The 13,915-nt window shown below is 42.2% G+C and overlaps 1 protein-coding gene across 1 annotated transcript in view; it reads right to left on the bottom strand.

Annotated features, from left to right (window-relative positions):
• The window catches only part of WDR35 (WD repeat domain 35), an 81,427-nt gene that overhangs the window by 50,113 nt on the left and 17,399 nt on the right, over positions 1–13,915 (bottom strand). Inside the window, exons 5-9 of the mRNA XM_006137577.4 lie at positions 12,906–13,034; positions 12,216–12,349; positions 7,714–7,879; positions 5,537–5,682; positions 1,429–1,554 (exon numbers count right to left, since the gene is read on the bottom strand). Of these exons, the coding sequence (XP_006137639.1) occupies positions 1,429–1,554; positions 5,537–5,682; positions 7,714–7,879; positions 12,216–12,349; positions 12,906–13,034 (701 nt within the window). The remainder of the gene's footprint in view (positions 1–1,428; positions 1,555–5,536; positions 5,683–7,713; positions 7,880–12,215; positions 12,350–12,905; positions 13,035–13,915) is intronic.

Below are 13,915 nucleotides of genomic sequence, written 5' to 3'. Positions count from 1 at the left end.
CCTTTAGTTTATTACAGAATTGGCTATAAGCATTGTCTTTGGTATGCGATCTGAGGTACTAATGACCTGGAATAAGTGACTAGTCCTTTAGGGTGGGGAGTAACTGAATATTGTTGTGATTTTTGGTGTAAGAGATCATCTATATAACAAACGGAAGCCTCACAGAACTGATAGCAGAGGAGTCTATTGTCAGCCCCAAGCAAGGTCCCCTGATAAAATTGTGGTGAAAGCCTAGTATGGAGGGATTTGCAATATCGCAAAGTAGGACCTCAGTGATGAGCAGATACAAACCATGTTTTAAATCAACTATCGTGGTGACTGGTTACACACTCTGGGTCAGGTCTTCACTAGAGACTTTTATCCCCACCCTTGAGCAACAGTTATACTTACTTAACCCCGTTATTATGTAGGCAGGAGACCTTCTCATAGTAACTGTCTCTCATGGAGGTAGATTAATTATGCTGATGAGAGAAGCTCTTCTGTCAGCACAGGAGCATTTTCACTGAAGCAGTGTTGTAGCTGCTTTTTATGTGCAGTTATCCTTACACGGGAAAACAAATCTAATATAGCTGAACTGAATTACAGTGGGAACAAAGAGTGGCAGTTTGAGACCCAAATAAGATCTCATTGATATGAATGGAGAGTTTGCATCAATCAGTTTCCCTCTCTTTATAATGTTTCAGGCTGTTAGTATGGAAAAAAACCCAAAAACCTTAGATCATACTGGAAGCTCATATGCTGCAACAGCCTCTTCACCAGTGGTAGCAATGATGAAAATGGTAGGGCAGACAAGGCTAGGATACTATTAGTGAAAGCTAGCTCCTTCAGGTAAAGTTTAACTAGTAACAAGAAGACACACCTGATCTCTGCCTCAACTATAACTTCCACCCTTGTTACAACTAATGGTAGCACTGGTGGGGAAATATGGTGGGGAAATTTTTCAGTGTAAATAACTTCAAATATGCTTAGGGATGGTTACATGTTTTAAAATAAAAGCTGAGATTTTTCAAAAACTGATGGATAATTTCTCCCCACTTCCCATCACAAACATTAGCAGATATAAGATATGAAAAATTTAAACTAGTTTAGAAAAAGATTTATCAAAATTCCTTAAAGTACAGTAATTATTAAAAAAAGAGCACATATAGAAATGACACTGCCATGATGTGTATTTACTTCCCATTACTAGAGTCCATATTACATTTGGTCAGATTAAAAACCAAAACATTCTAGACTGTCAGTACTCCACGCACAAGCTGGTATGCAAAAATTAAGCTACATTCTCTTCGCTTTGCACAAAATCTGATAGTCAAAACTTTACGGTATTTTGTTGATTACACATAATATAGAACAGAAAATTGTGTGCTCTACTATCAGTGCATTAATGACTGTAATAAAAGGTAAGTCAAGTGCTGTACTACTTCCTACCTTGTAATCTGGCCGAATGTTTGCAAAATATATAAAAGAATCAACAGCTAACCCAATCTTCAGTCCACCTCCTTCCCAGGATAATGCTGACATCTGCTTGCCAGGAACTTTCAGTGTACGCAAATGCTTTAAAAAAAAGAGAAAGAGTGAGAATATTTGAAATATACCATAAAGTTCTGAACACTACTTCATGATTAGAGTTGAATTATCTGAAGCTAAATCATATTTTCAGTTATACCAGTCATAGATAATAGTTACAGTGATCATTGAAGTTGGTACTTGTATTCCTAAACAGATTTTTAAAAGAAATTAATTTGCATCACCATAAAGTGTTATTTTGCCTTTACTGTACTGTTTTATTGGTCAAAGAAAACCACAAAATTTACAATAAATGACTCACTCATAACTCAACTCACAAAACTAAATATTAAAACATGAATGACAGCATGTATTTATCTTCCTTCAGTCCACAATATACATTATTTGAGCTACTTTTTAAATAAATAACTTAATAACTCATTAATAACTCAGTATAGACATTTACATTTATCAAGAATTTAGTTTATCCCGATATTATAATCATGTTTATCATAGCATCCAATTGAGGAATTACTTCCAGGCACAATTGCAGAATTTTCTATTTGGCAGCACTGTTTGAAGATTTAGGCTGTAAACCGCTGGACGTTCACAAAATGCCACATTTGAAATCCATATATTTCTACAGATTAACTATAGCCTGTAGACACATATACAAGTAAAAAAAATTACAAGTAGTCCTATTCTATATATAAAATTACTCATGTCTGTAGATCTATTCCTGTTTGTAAGTTTTTGGAATAATCAGGATATTACTATGCATTGATCTTTATGTTATGGCTTCTGTAAAACACATTCCTGTTACATCTGAACCTGATTTTCATGCCTCAGTATGACCTCCAGTTCAAGCAGGGATGTTGGATATTTTTTAATTTAATAATTGTGTAACAGCACCAAATTTAAGCGATTACACAATTATTTGATGGACCCTGGGAGCAGGGCCAGCAGCCAATGTGCTTCCAACACCATTTCCAGGGAGCCCCTGCCTCTGTGGGAGGCAGCAAGGGAGCCAGGAGGCTCTATGGAGCCAGTACGGAAGGAGAACTGGCTTAAAAGCTGCCCCCTCCCCACGCCGTGTACCAGCTTCTGTCTGCCCCCCACCATCTATACTGCTGCCTCTCTTATCAGAGACAGCAGCATGGAGGTAGGAGGGGGTCAGGCAGCTTCATGAGATGCAGTGTTCATGGGGGTGCATGCAGTTGTTTGGATTAACTGACAGGGTTGCCAGATGGTTTAACCAAAAATACTGAACACCGCCCCCCACCCACCCCAAAAAAAAAACCCACCAGGGAAAAAATTCTGTTGAGGGGGAAAAAGGGGGGAGACCAAAGTTGTTGAGGAAAAAAATATTTAAAAATAAAACAGTATTAAAACAGCATGGCCTTTCAGTGTGTGTGCAGAGTCATAATAGGGATAGGAACAGGGGAACTGATGAGCACCAAGACTCAGGGAAAGCATTGCTTCCCCTTGGTCTTTAGGCTTTTTGCCGGCAGCCATTTTGTTTTCTTGATCAAGCCAGAACGCAGCTTCTCTGTGGAATCAGGTAAGCAGGTGGTCTGGGGGGGTGGGGAGGTATCAGCGGAGTGGGGAGGCCAGGGGCTGGGCCCAGTTGCCAAGTGTGTTGTAGGGTTGCCAAGTGTCCAGTATTTTCGCCTCCTGGCCGGGAAAAAAATATCAGAAAATACCGGACATTTTAGGTGTCCGGTAGTTTCTGAATTTTTTTTACTGGACAGGAGACGAAAATACCAGACTGTCCGGGTCAATACCGGACACCTGGCAACCCTATTGCCCAGGCTTATCAGTTAATCGTTTACATGACTATACGCTAATATCCCTACTTTCAAGGGCATAACGTTAGGCACAAATTAACAGAAGGTACAAATTTATATGACTAATTGTCCATCAAAGGGTGTAACTCAAGTACATAGCCATTTAAGTCCAAAATATACTGTGGACATAAACTACACTCACAAAAAGAGAGGACATTTTCTGAGAACATGAGCCATTATTTGTAAGTGTTGGAATTGTAGTAAGAGGAGGACTTGAAACAAAAGCCCATGTAGCACAGGCCCGGTTTGAGGCCTGAGGCCTACCTAACAATGGACAAACCTTGGCTATTAGAAAGCAAAGCTAAGCTGTTAGCAACAGGCAGGCCCCTGCTCAAAGAACTTGGCACAAACAGGACAGAGTGCAAAACACTAATTGGTAATAGTCCCAGGTGTAGAACAGTAATTGGCACTAGGGACTGATTGTAAAACAGTAATTGGTACTGATCATAAATTGAAAACACATTCCAAAAGGATGGTACCACCAGCTTGTTAAAGACCTTAGTACCCACATTCCCCACAGATACCAACCCAGGTTCAGGAAAGAGTCTAAAATGACAGCATGATGAATAGAGACATTCTAATCAAACCACGAGGTACAGGGGGATGGGTGGTAACCTGACAACAGCAGAGGTGGCAACCTGACACATCAGGAGTAACGTGTAACTTGTTTGTACCTGTGTACAAAGTGATATCTTGGAGGGACAGTCTTTATCCAACTGAGAGGACAGTAGAACCTACCATTGACTGAGCTGAGTCCATTGTTATAGGGTACATATGCGTAGTGGTACGGTAGAGTCTACTGACAACTATATTACTGTACTTTGCTTAATAATAAAGTTGGCCTGGCACCTTCGATCCTTATCTGATTTGTGGTATTTGGGGGGCTCTTTAGGAGTCTCCTGTGTTAACTAATTGTGCAAGACAACATGGCACACATGACTGAGCACACACACATGCATCCTTCTGGTTATCATTATTATTGGAGCAGGAGACCGGTAAGGACACCAATAAATCCTAATCTATTACATTGGTTTCCCTATTACAGAAATTAATACAACACAATTTTCCATAGACCTCAAAATCAGAATGGTTTACTTATGAATATTTCTGCGTTCATCTGGAATGCTTGGTTCAGTCACCCATGTAATGAAACAGACATCAGTTAAATTGTCCCAAAGATTTGGGCATCAAATATTATAAGCTGTAGATCAGCCCTCCTTCCAAAAATCAGGGTTATACTGGATCTTATTTTCAGAGCAAAATGTAAGACATCTCTCTCACTGTTATTAACCTACTACAACTATCTTCAGAACTAGTCTGGACTTCCTTTTAGGCTGAGCAGGCAACTAACTGGTTAAACATTACAGTTTTAACTGCTTAACCAGTTAACTAAACAATTATTAAATTCCTACTTCCTTCCCTACAAAAATTAGAAATTTTCTTATATGCAAATTACCTTTATTTTACATAATTCTGTTGATCCTTAAATAATAGAAATAGTTATATTACATAACAATGTCCATACTGGGTCAGACTAAAGGTCCATTTAGCCCAGTCATTCGACAGAGGCCAATATATATTAGAGGTTAGACAATGTATTGTGAGAGCAGCAAAAAATACAAAAATCCCATCACTTAGGAGGAGGAAACTGGTGGGTGGCCTGGCTTATGCTATAGCTATATCAAAGACCTTCATTATGGGGTAAAGCAAGGAAGATAGGGCATAAAAGATTTTGGGAGCAGATTTCTGAAAGTATCGGTTAAGCACCTAACTACCTTTAGAACTCTGTGTATGACAAAACTATGCCCAACCAACAGATGAGGTGTCATTGATGTCAGGTGTCATGAACTAAGTTTCACTGAATATAGTTACAGCATAACATACTAATGCTGTGCAGTAATAAATTCACACAATGAACTTCTCAAATCGTGATGATTAATACTGTTTGATTATCCATTCAATTAGTAGACATGCAATAAGTAGACAAATTAATTCCCTACAAAAATAATGTTAAGATAACCTCCATATACTCTTACTATATATTCAAACTACAGTGCACTTCTGACACACTGATCATGGTTTTGGCAATCACCATATAAATAAAATGTATACCAAAATTGGTTGGGATTTAGATAGTGTGCATTTTCCATCTGAAATACGATAACTATATTAAATATTTTTACCTCACCAAAAGGAGTGTAGAACTGCACCAGATTTACATCTTTATCTTGAGTAGCTGCTTTTTGGAAGCCTGCCACAGCCAACACACTTCCACAGTGGTTCCACTGGATACTCACTACATTCATACCAGTGTCAATCAAAACAGGGTCTAATTTTTAGAAAGAAAAAAGAAAAATGTAAAAAGTTTAAGTATCAATTCTGGACAAGAATCACTCAGTATTCAGTATCCTATACCTGAGTGAAAAGGCAATCAATTCAAATTTTAGGGACACATAATTTTAAGTTTTTTAGATGTTATGACAAAGGGTCACTTTGTTGCTTCTGTAGGCCATGTGCATTACATACACCAAGTATGCCTGCTTACAAGGAGGGGCAAAGAGTGCAGTTGCCCCTGGGCCCAGCAATTCAAAGGGACCCAGAGTTCCAGCCATTGCCTCTGCCACAGTACCACCATCCAGAACTGCTTTGAACTGCCATCGGAGCACCGCTCTGCATGGCTCTGAGGGCTGCAGTGGGAGATCCAATGCCCCAATCCAGGTGGCGCTGTGGGTTGGCTGCCCCCAGCTGTCCCCTTCTGCCCAAGTAGAGCCAGGCAGCCCCCACACTTTGTCGTTGGGCCCGGGGTAGCTGTTGGCCCCACTGACTCCAAAGAACTCCTTGCATTTGTCCATTCTCCCCGCAAGCTCCTTGTCTGCCACCTTCCCATTCTCCTCTATTTTATGGACTCTGTACCACCCCTATCCTCATGACAGGAGCTCTGTGTGCTACTTCATTACTCCATGCACTACATACCACAGGTACAGTGTGCTCCCCATTGCAATGCCTCTGGCACAAGGGTGAGCAAAAGGGCCTCTGTGGTTCGGATCCAGCCAGCAGAGGCCCTGCTGCTCCCCACACTCCCAGGCCAATCAGAGGCTGGGGGCAGGGGTGAAGAGCGTTAAGTCTCTTTCCGCCCGCCCCCATCCTGCAAGGAGTGTGCGGTGCTTAGAAGCACCGCACACTCCTGGCAGGGCAGGAGAAGACTTGGTGTGCTTCCCCCACCACCAAGCCCTAATTGGCGTGGGGGTAGAGGGAAGCACAGGAAGTCTCCACCTGCCCTGCCAGGAGTGCATGGCGCTTCTAAGTGCCATGCATTCCTGTCAGGGTGGGGCACTTCTAAGCGCCACATGCTCCTTGCAGGACCAGGGCAGGGAGAGAGGAAATTTCACACTCTTCCTCCACCTCCAAGCCAATCAGGGTTTGGGGGTGGAGAGAGCACATGAAGTCTCCTCCTGCCCTGCAAAGGGCTCAGCAGTTAATGTCAATCGCCAGCTACTACTCAACTGGCGGTTGACTCTAAGCACAGTGCTACCTTGCAGGGCCGGGGCAGGGAGCAAGAGACTTCACGTGCTCCCCATCCCGATTGACCTGGGAGTAGAGGGGGAGCACGCAAAGTGGTTTTCTCGGGGGGGAGGGAGGGAGGAAAAGACTTTGCACACTCCCCTACCTTCAGACCAATCAGGGTCTGTGGGTGTGGAAGCATGGAAGTGTCCTGGCCCTGCCCCTTCTGGGGTGGCCGGGGCCACTTAAAAAATTTCTGAAGTGGCCCCCAGTCAAAAATTATTGCCCACCCCTGCTCTGGCATATGGAAGAAGGCATATATTCCCCCACCCAATGACATACCAGTTGCACTGTGTCCCTCCATGATATCATAGCTTCCATTTCCGCCCCCCCCCCCCCATGGCAAGAGATGTGGCATTTTCACCCCCCCCATAATGTTTGCCACTTCATTCCCCCTTTCTAACCATGGCTAGATGTCTTTGAGCCCTTGAAGCAAGTTTCCCTAGTCTCCCTCTATGCCTAAAGCTCAATATGAGCCTTCTATCACCCCACACCACTTCTTCTCTTTCTGTCTGGGGCTGTCAACTAATACTTTGACCTACAGACAATTACACAGGTGGTTGAAGCTACTGGATCAGCCAAGAGATGCTAGGGTCTCCATGTGTTCCTCATTTTCCCCTTATGATTTTCACAAAAAATCAGTTTGTTTCTGGCTGTTGATTCCTTGAACATACCCTGGCACTTTGGAATTACGAAGATGAAGCATTCAAAAGTAATGGCATTACAGACAAACAGAGAAATTTCTTCAAGCTGAGAATAAGGCCTCATTTTGCTTGGCTAAAAAGAAAATTATACTCACTTTGGTCATTCTCATGTCTCATTATCTGGCATCTTCCATTATCAAAACAGATAGCAAGGCAAGGGCAATCTGGCTCAGTATATCCCTCTGTACCAGGGTACCAATGTATTCCAGCAATACTGAATGCTCCAGTTACATTCACCAAACAATTCAGTTTCATTTTCATCTAGAAAGGGAATTGTTTATATCATTTAACTAATCTATGTATTTAACTAAGTTGGTTATAAGTGCAATTTATATTTATACCAACATCTTACAAATTTACTAGAGCAGGGTGGGAAGTGGTTGTCCCCTTCCAGGAGAGTTCTCAAGATCTCAAGAAGATTTTCCCATTCTCATTCAAAACAAAAGCTCAACAATCAAGAAAATATGGTGGTGGGGGGAATGGTTCAAGTCAACTGATGCATTTTGTTTTAATAATTTCACAATGTTGCATTTAGATTGCAACCTTTTAAAATTATTATGTATTTTTAACTATAAATTGACTTGAAATTCAAAACAAAGTAATTTTGAACCAAATAAAGGATTTTTTTTATTTTGAAAATGTCAATAAAGACATACAATTTCAAAAAAAATTTCCACAAAAATTTACTTCTAAATTTGAAATTTGTCAAAACCCACTCTGACCCTTTCCTGATGAAAGTTTTGGTTTAAAAGAATCAGCATTTTTAACAGTAAAATTTCCAACCAGCTCTACAAAAGGCCTCCCCATTTGTTTATACAGTTTGCAGATGTTAATTCTTATAAAACTAAATACATTTCTAAGTAATTCAAGAGACAACTGGAAAAAGCTGATGTTTTATATATATTTGTAATCCACAACTACAGTATGTTTTAAAGTCACTCGAGCCCAATCTTCCCACATATTCTAAACAAAATGAGCTTTGGGTGATAAAGTACTATGCAGGCTGAACTTCTCTAGTCCGGTACCCTGGGGACCTGACGAGTGCTGAACCAGAGAATTTGCTCAATCACGGAAGGTCAATGTTGTCTAGCAACATTACCAACACTTCCACTGTTTACTGGGCTTTTAGAAGACATGTAGGGGTGAATTAGAGTTAAACAACAGCACAGAACACTGAGAGCCAGGACTGGTGGCTGTAAACAAACTTTATGGCACCAAGGGACACTTGGCCATGTCCATGGTAAGTGGGCATCTGGCTAACTAAAATCATGCTGGACCATGGATATTGCTGGATCTGAAAGGTTCAACACGTACAAGGAAAAGACTCAAAATATCTGGTATTGTTTAATACCTTTAACACACAAGCAAAAAGATGCACTGACTTTGAAAATGGTTTGAAGCATACTTCACATTACTGTTGTATAAACTAGATGGGAGCCCTTCTTTGAGTAACAGATTCTAAACAATGCTAAACCAGGACCATGGTTGAGACTAGATCACAGCTGGATTTAAAACATGTGTCTTTAAAATAGTTATCACAGAGTTTTAAAATTGCATAGTGAGGACACAAAGAATATTATCCACTTTTAAACAGTGGTATTGATTTACTTATTCACAAATGGTAGCAGGGCTAGAATTTGAGAGAGGGTAGATATTTACCAATCCCTTCTTTCCAGGTTACTGCTTTATCATCTATCTGCATCTGACCTCTTGTAGTTATCAATTTTTAAAAAGAAAAATTAAATAAAAGGAATTTTTTTTGGTCTACAGAAGCACTTCAAGTCTTTTTGGACTTCTTTTTAAATGGTCTCTTCTATTAAATGATACACCTAGTTAATTAGGGCAAAAGGCTATCCATCAAGATGGACATATAGAGGATTTTCTAGTGTATTGTTGCCTAAAATGTAATGCTACAAATTCCAAATATAACAAAAAATGAAGTCAGTGAAGTATTTTCAAAGTTATTCCTATACTCCACATAACTAGAAGATCAAACTAAACAATGGCAAATAAAATACACACTGACAGAAACATAAAATAGTATACATATTTATTTTTCTGCAGGGACTTGATGAGATGTAATTATTTTAAGAGCTTTAATTTAATATAACACTAAAATTCTGTTTCACTGTACTGACGCACTGTTCTATGACAAAGATACGCTAGTTCTAATGATAAATGAAATGAAGCTCATGCAGCTAGCATCTATATGTTTTCAAATTTCTCTTTTAAATAGTGGATTACAAGACAAAGAATGCTTTAATTGATGTTCTTGTCACTTAGCTGCTCATAACAACAGTGTATTTAAACTTTATCAGAATATTCACATTGCCAAGTTTTCTAATACATGCATAAAAATCAGAATAAGAAGTCTTCACATAGGACCTTGTGCAATTCTGAAGATTCAAAACAAACTAATTAATAAAAGATTAAACTTAAAAAACAACAAATGGTCTGGTAGCACATTATAGACTAACAAAACATGTAGATGGTATCATGAGCTTTCGTGGGCACAGCCCATTTCTCCAGATGACCAGAGTTTATAAAAGATTATAGCTACTACAGTGAAAGACACATTATCCAGCATTTTACCAACTGGAAGTCTCTATAAACTGGCATTTCTGATTTTCAATAGGGCGCAGTTATTTGCAGAGATGGCAGGTTCCCTGCCTGGCTCCATATATCCCTGCTCCTCCTATGCAGAGGAACAGCCATGGGAATTCCCAGTCCTGCCCCAAGATACTGGTTCTGCAGCTCACATTGACTGGGAAGCACAGCCAATAGGTAATGCAGGATCAGAATCCACAGGTGGATGCAGTGCACAGAGCCTCCTGGCCGTGCCTCCACCTATGAGCAGAGGAACATATTGCCACTTGTAGAGAGAGGCCTCAGGTGAGCACCACCCAAATTTGGCACCCCACAACCCTTCCTGCATCCAAACTCTCCACCTCTTGTTTAACTATACAGGCAGTCCCCGGGTTACGTACAAGATAGGGACTGTAGGTTTGTTCTTAAATTGAATCTGTATGTAAGTCGGAACTGGCGTCCAGATTCAGACACTGCTGAAACTGACCGCCAGTTCTGACTTACATACAGAATCAACTTAAGAACCCCAGGCGTCCCCAAGTCAGCTGCTGCTGAAACTGATCAGCAGCTGATTCCAGGAAGCCCGGGGCAGAGCAACTCTGCCTCGGGCTTCCTGTAGTCAGCGCTGGTCAGTTTCAGCAGAAGCTGACTTGGGGACGCCTGGGGCAGAGCAGCTGGGGTGCTACTGGACCAACCCAGCAGCACCCCATCTGCTCTGCCCCAGGCGTCCTGATTCAGCCGCTGCTGAAATTGACCAGCAGCGGCTGAATCAGGACCTGGGGCAGAGCAGCTGGGGTGCTGCCGGGTTGGTCCAGTAGTGCCCACGGGCGCTGCAGGACCAATCGGCAGCGCCCCAGCTGCTCTGCCCCAGAGTCCAAAACAAAAGCCTGGTCTGCTGGGGGGGGGGGGGAGCACACTAGCTGCGCGCCCCCCCCCCCCCCCCAGCAGACCAGGGACACGGGGAGCAGAGCCGCAGCGGCAGCGGGATGCCGCGCCTCTGAGGCTTTGCTCTGGCAAAGCCTCAGAGGCGAGGGACCCCGCCGCGGCTGCAGCTTCAGTCTGGGTGCCTGTGGTCTGCTGGGGACGGTCCCCAGCAGACCACAGGCGCCCGGACTGAAGCCGCAGCCGCAGGGGTCCCGCGCCTCTGAGGCTTTGCCAGAGCAAAGCCTCAGAGGCGCGGGGAACCGCCGCTGCTGCCGCTCCAGTCTGGGCGCCTGTGGTCTGCTGGGGACGGTCCCCAGCAGACCACAGGCACCTGGACTGAAGCCGCAGCCGCGGGGGGGGGGTCCCGCGCCTCTGAGGCTTTGCCAGAGCAAAGCCTCAGAGGCGCGGGACCCCCCCGCGGCTGCCGCTCCAGTCTGGGTGCCTGTGGTCTGCTGGGGACGGTCCCCAGCAGACCACAGGCACCCGGACTGAAGCCGCAGCCGCGGGGGGGTCCCGCGCCTCTGAGGCTTTGCCAGAGCTTCTTGACTGAAGCGGCAGCAGTGGCGGTTCCCCGCGCCTCTGAGGCTTTGCTCTGGCAAAGCCTCAGAGGCGCGGGACCCCCCCGCGGCTGCGGCTTCAGTCCGGGTGCCTGTGGTCTGCTGGGGACCGTCCCCAGCAGACCACAGGCACCGGGTCTCAAGGGGCAGCAGCAGCGGTTCCCGCGCTTCTGAGGCTTTGCTCTGGCAAAGCCTCAGAAGCGCGGGAACCCGCCCGGTGCCCCTGGTCTGCTGGAGACGGTCTCCAGCAGACCAGGGGCACCAGAGCAGCTTACGAACGGGGCTTTCTCGCCCCGACTTCCGGGGCGAGAAAGCTCCGTTCGTAAGTGCGGATCCGACGTAAGTCGGATCCGCGTAAGTCGGGGACTGCCTGTAATGTTTTACTTACTGGCACCACCCACTCTCCCAATATGCTGGACAATGAAGCTTTTACTGTACTTGTAAAGTATATCTGTCTTGTGATCTACAGTTTTATATTAAAAATTAGATAGTTGACATGTATACTATATAGTATATAACTCTGAACTTACAAGAAAATTCCCTTGGTTGTCATAAATATGAATTTCTCCATTTGCCATTCCAAAGAGTAGAGTTTTGCTATCTGAGGACCATGCTACATGACACAGTTGTGAACCTTTCAAATCTTTCCCCCAAATACGATTACCTTTAATAGAACATTATTAAACTTATGAAACATACCAGAAAATTGAAAAGATGCAAATTACTTACACTGCAAAAACAACATAAACAAATGAGATATTCAAAGTTACAGTTTACACAGCAACTAACTCAGTGATATGTATATTCAGGCAGAAAGTTCTGTAATCAGTGTTACTGTGGGAAACATAACCCATGATGCCAGCCTCCATAAACTACTTCTTAAATTTTCAAACACTCTCCTTAGTGATTTCTTTTAAACTGTCCCTTAGCTTGGGAGGAGCACGTCATAGAGAGCCTCATTATCCTCCTTCAAATCCCTCCCTTAAAGCCTCCTATGCTCTGATGACTGCAAAAAAAAAAAAAAAAAATTGAGAACAGTTAAGCTGCTTGGAGATCACCACCTATCATGGTGACCAAGATTGTGTCTTCTGTCTGTAACCATTTGTTGTCTCTTGTCTTATATTTAGATTGTAAGCTCATTGGATCAGGGTCCATATTTTTGTTCTGTGGTTGTATGCTATGGTAATACTATTATTATTTACTATTTGTAACAACCTTACCATCCACTGAACCAACAATCACAGCCCCATCTTCATACACAATACAGATCTTTTGTCCATCAGCATTCCAGCTCATACTTCGAACAACAGATTTATTTCTATTGTTGATCATCTCCTCATACCAAGCACCTGTTATCAGAGAACGGAACTAAGTTGTACCTTTCACTTTTCAATCCTTTAAGGTACAGTGTTTATTGAAAGTAACCCAAGACATATTCAGATGTGGCTAGTCATTAAATGTCAAAAAACTGCAAATAGCATAATAATGACATTCACAAATGATGCTAACTTTGAAGTATTATGAACACATGAAAGTTGGAAGAAAGAATATAATAGAACATAAAGGGGTTATAAATGTTATCTGGAAATAAAATTAGATTCAAATTTATCTGAAATACAGATATTCAGCAAAAGGAAGAAACTTGTGGAACAATAATAAAGAACAAGATCTAAGGTGAGACTGAGCAGATAATTAGAGAAAATTGGGTATCATTTTGCTATGTGATACAGCAACAAAAAAGGCTAATGTGGCATTCGGCTGCATACACAGAGGTGATGTAAACAGAAAGGAGAGGCATGATTTATTAAGATGTACAGGTCATCCAATAACAACGAGAAGTATAAAGGCATCATTACAAAACAACAAATATCATAAAGTGCAGACACCAGAGATGGAGAATTAAAAAGGATGGTTCAAAGTAGTAAAGTGATCAAGTTAAGAAACAAAAGAAAACTTAGGATGTGTATTTAAAATAAACAAATAACTAAAAAATTGCCTAAAATGAGAGCTACCAGATTATGGAATAGCTTTCACAAAGGATGCAAAGAAAACTCATGGCTACATTTCTATCACTCTCCTGCTTATGACATTCAATAGACAATACATAAACAATATACTATAGGAAACAATTTTCTTTGACAGGGTAATGAACTAAATGACCTAATGAGTGTTTTACCAGTAAAATTAATTCTAGCCAAAGTAAACCATCAGATTTGATGCAACCAAGATA

Source organism: Pelodiscus sinensis, chromosome 3 (genome assembly GCF_049634645.1).
Source record: "Pelodiscus sinensis isolate JC-2024 chromosome 3, ASM4963464v1, whole genome shotgun sequence".
NCBI classification, from domain to species: domain Eukaryota; kingdom Metazoa; phylum Chordata; order Testudines; family Trionychidae; genus Pelodiscus; species Pelodiscus sinensis.
The sequence above is the reverse complement of the archived record's forward strand: the minus strand, read 5'-3'. Positions and strand labels throughout refer to the sequence as shown.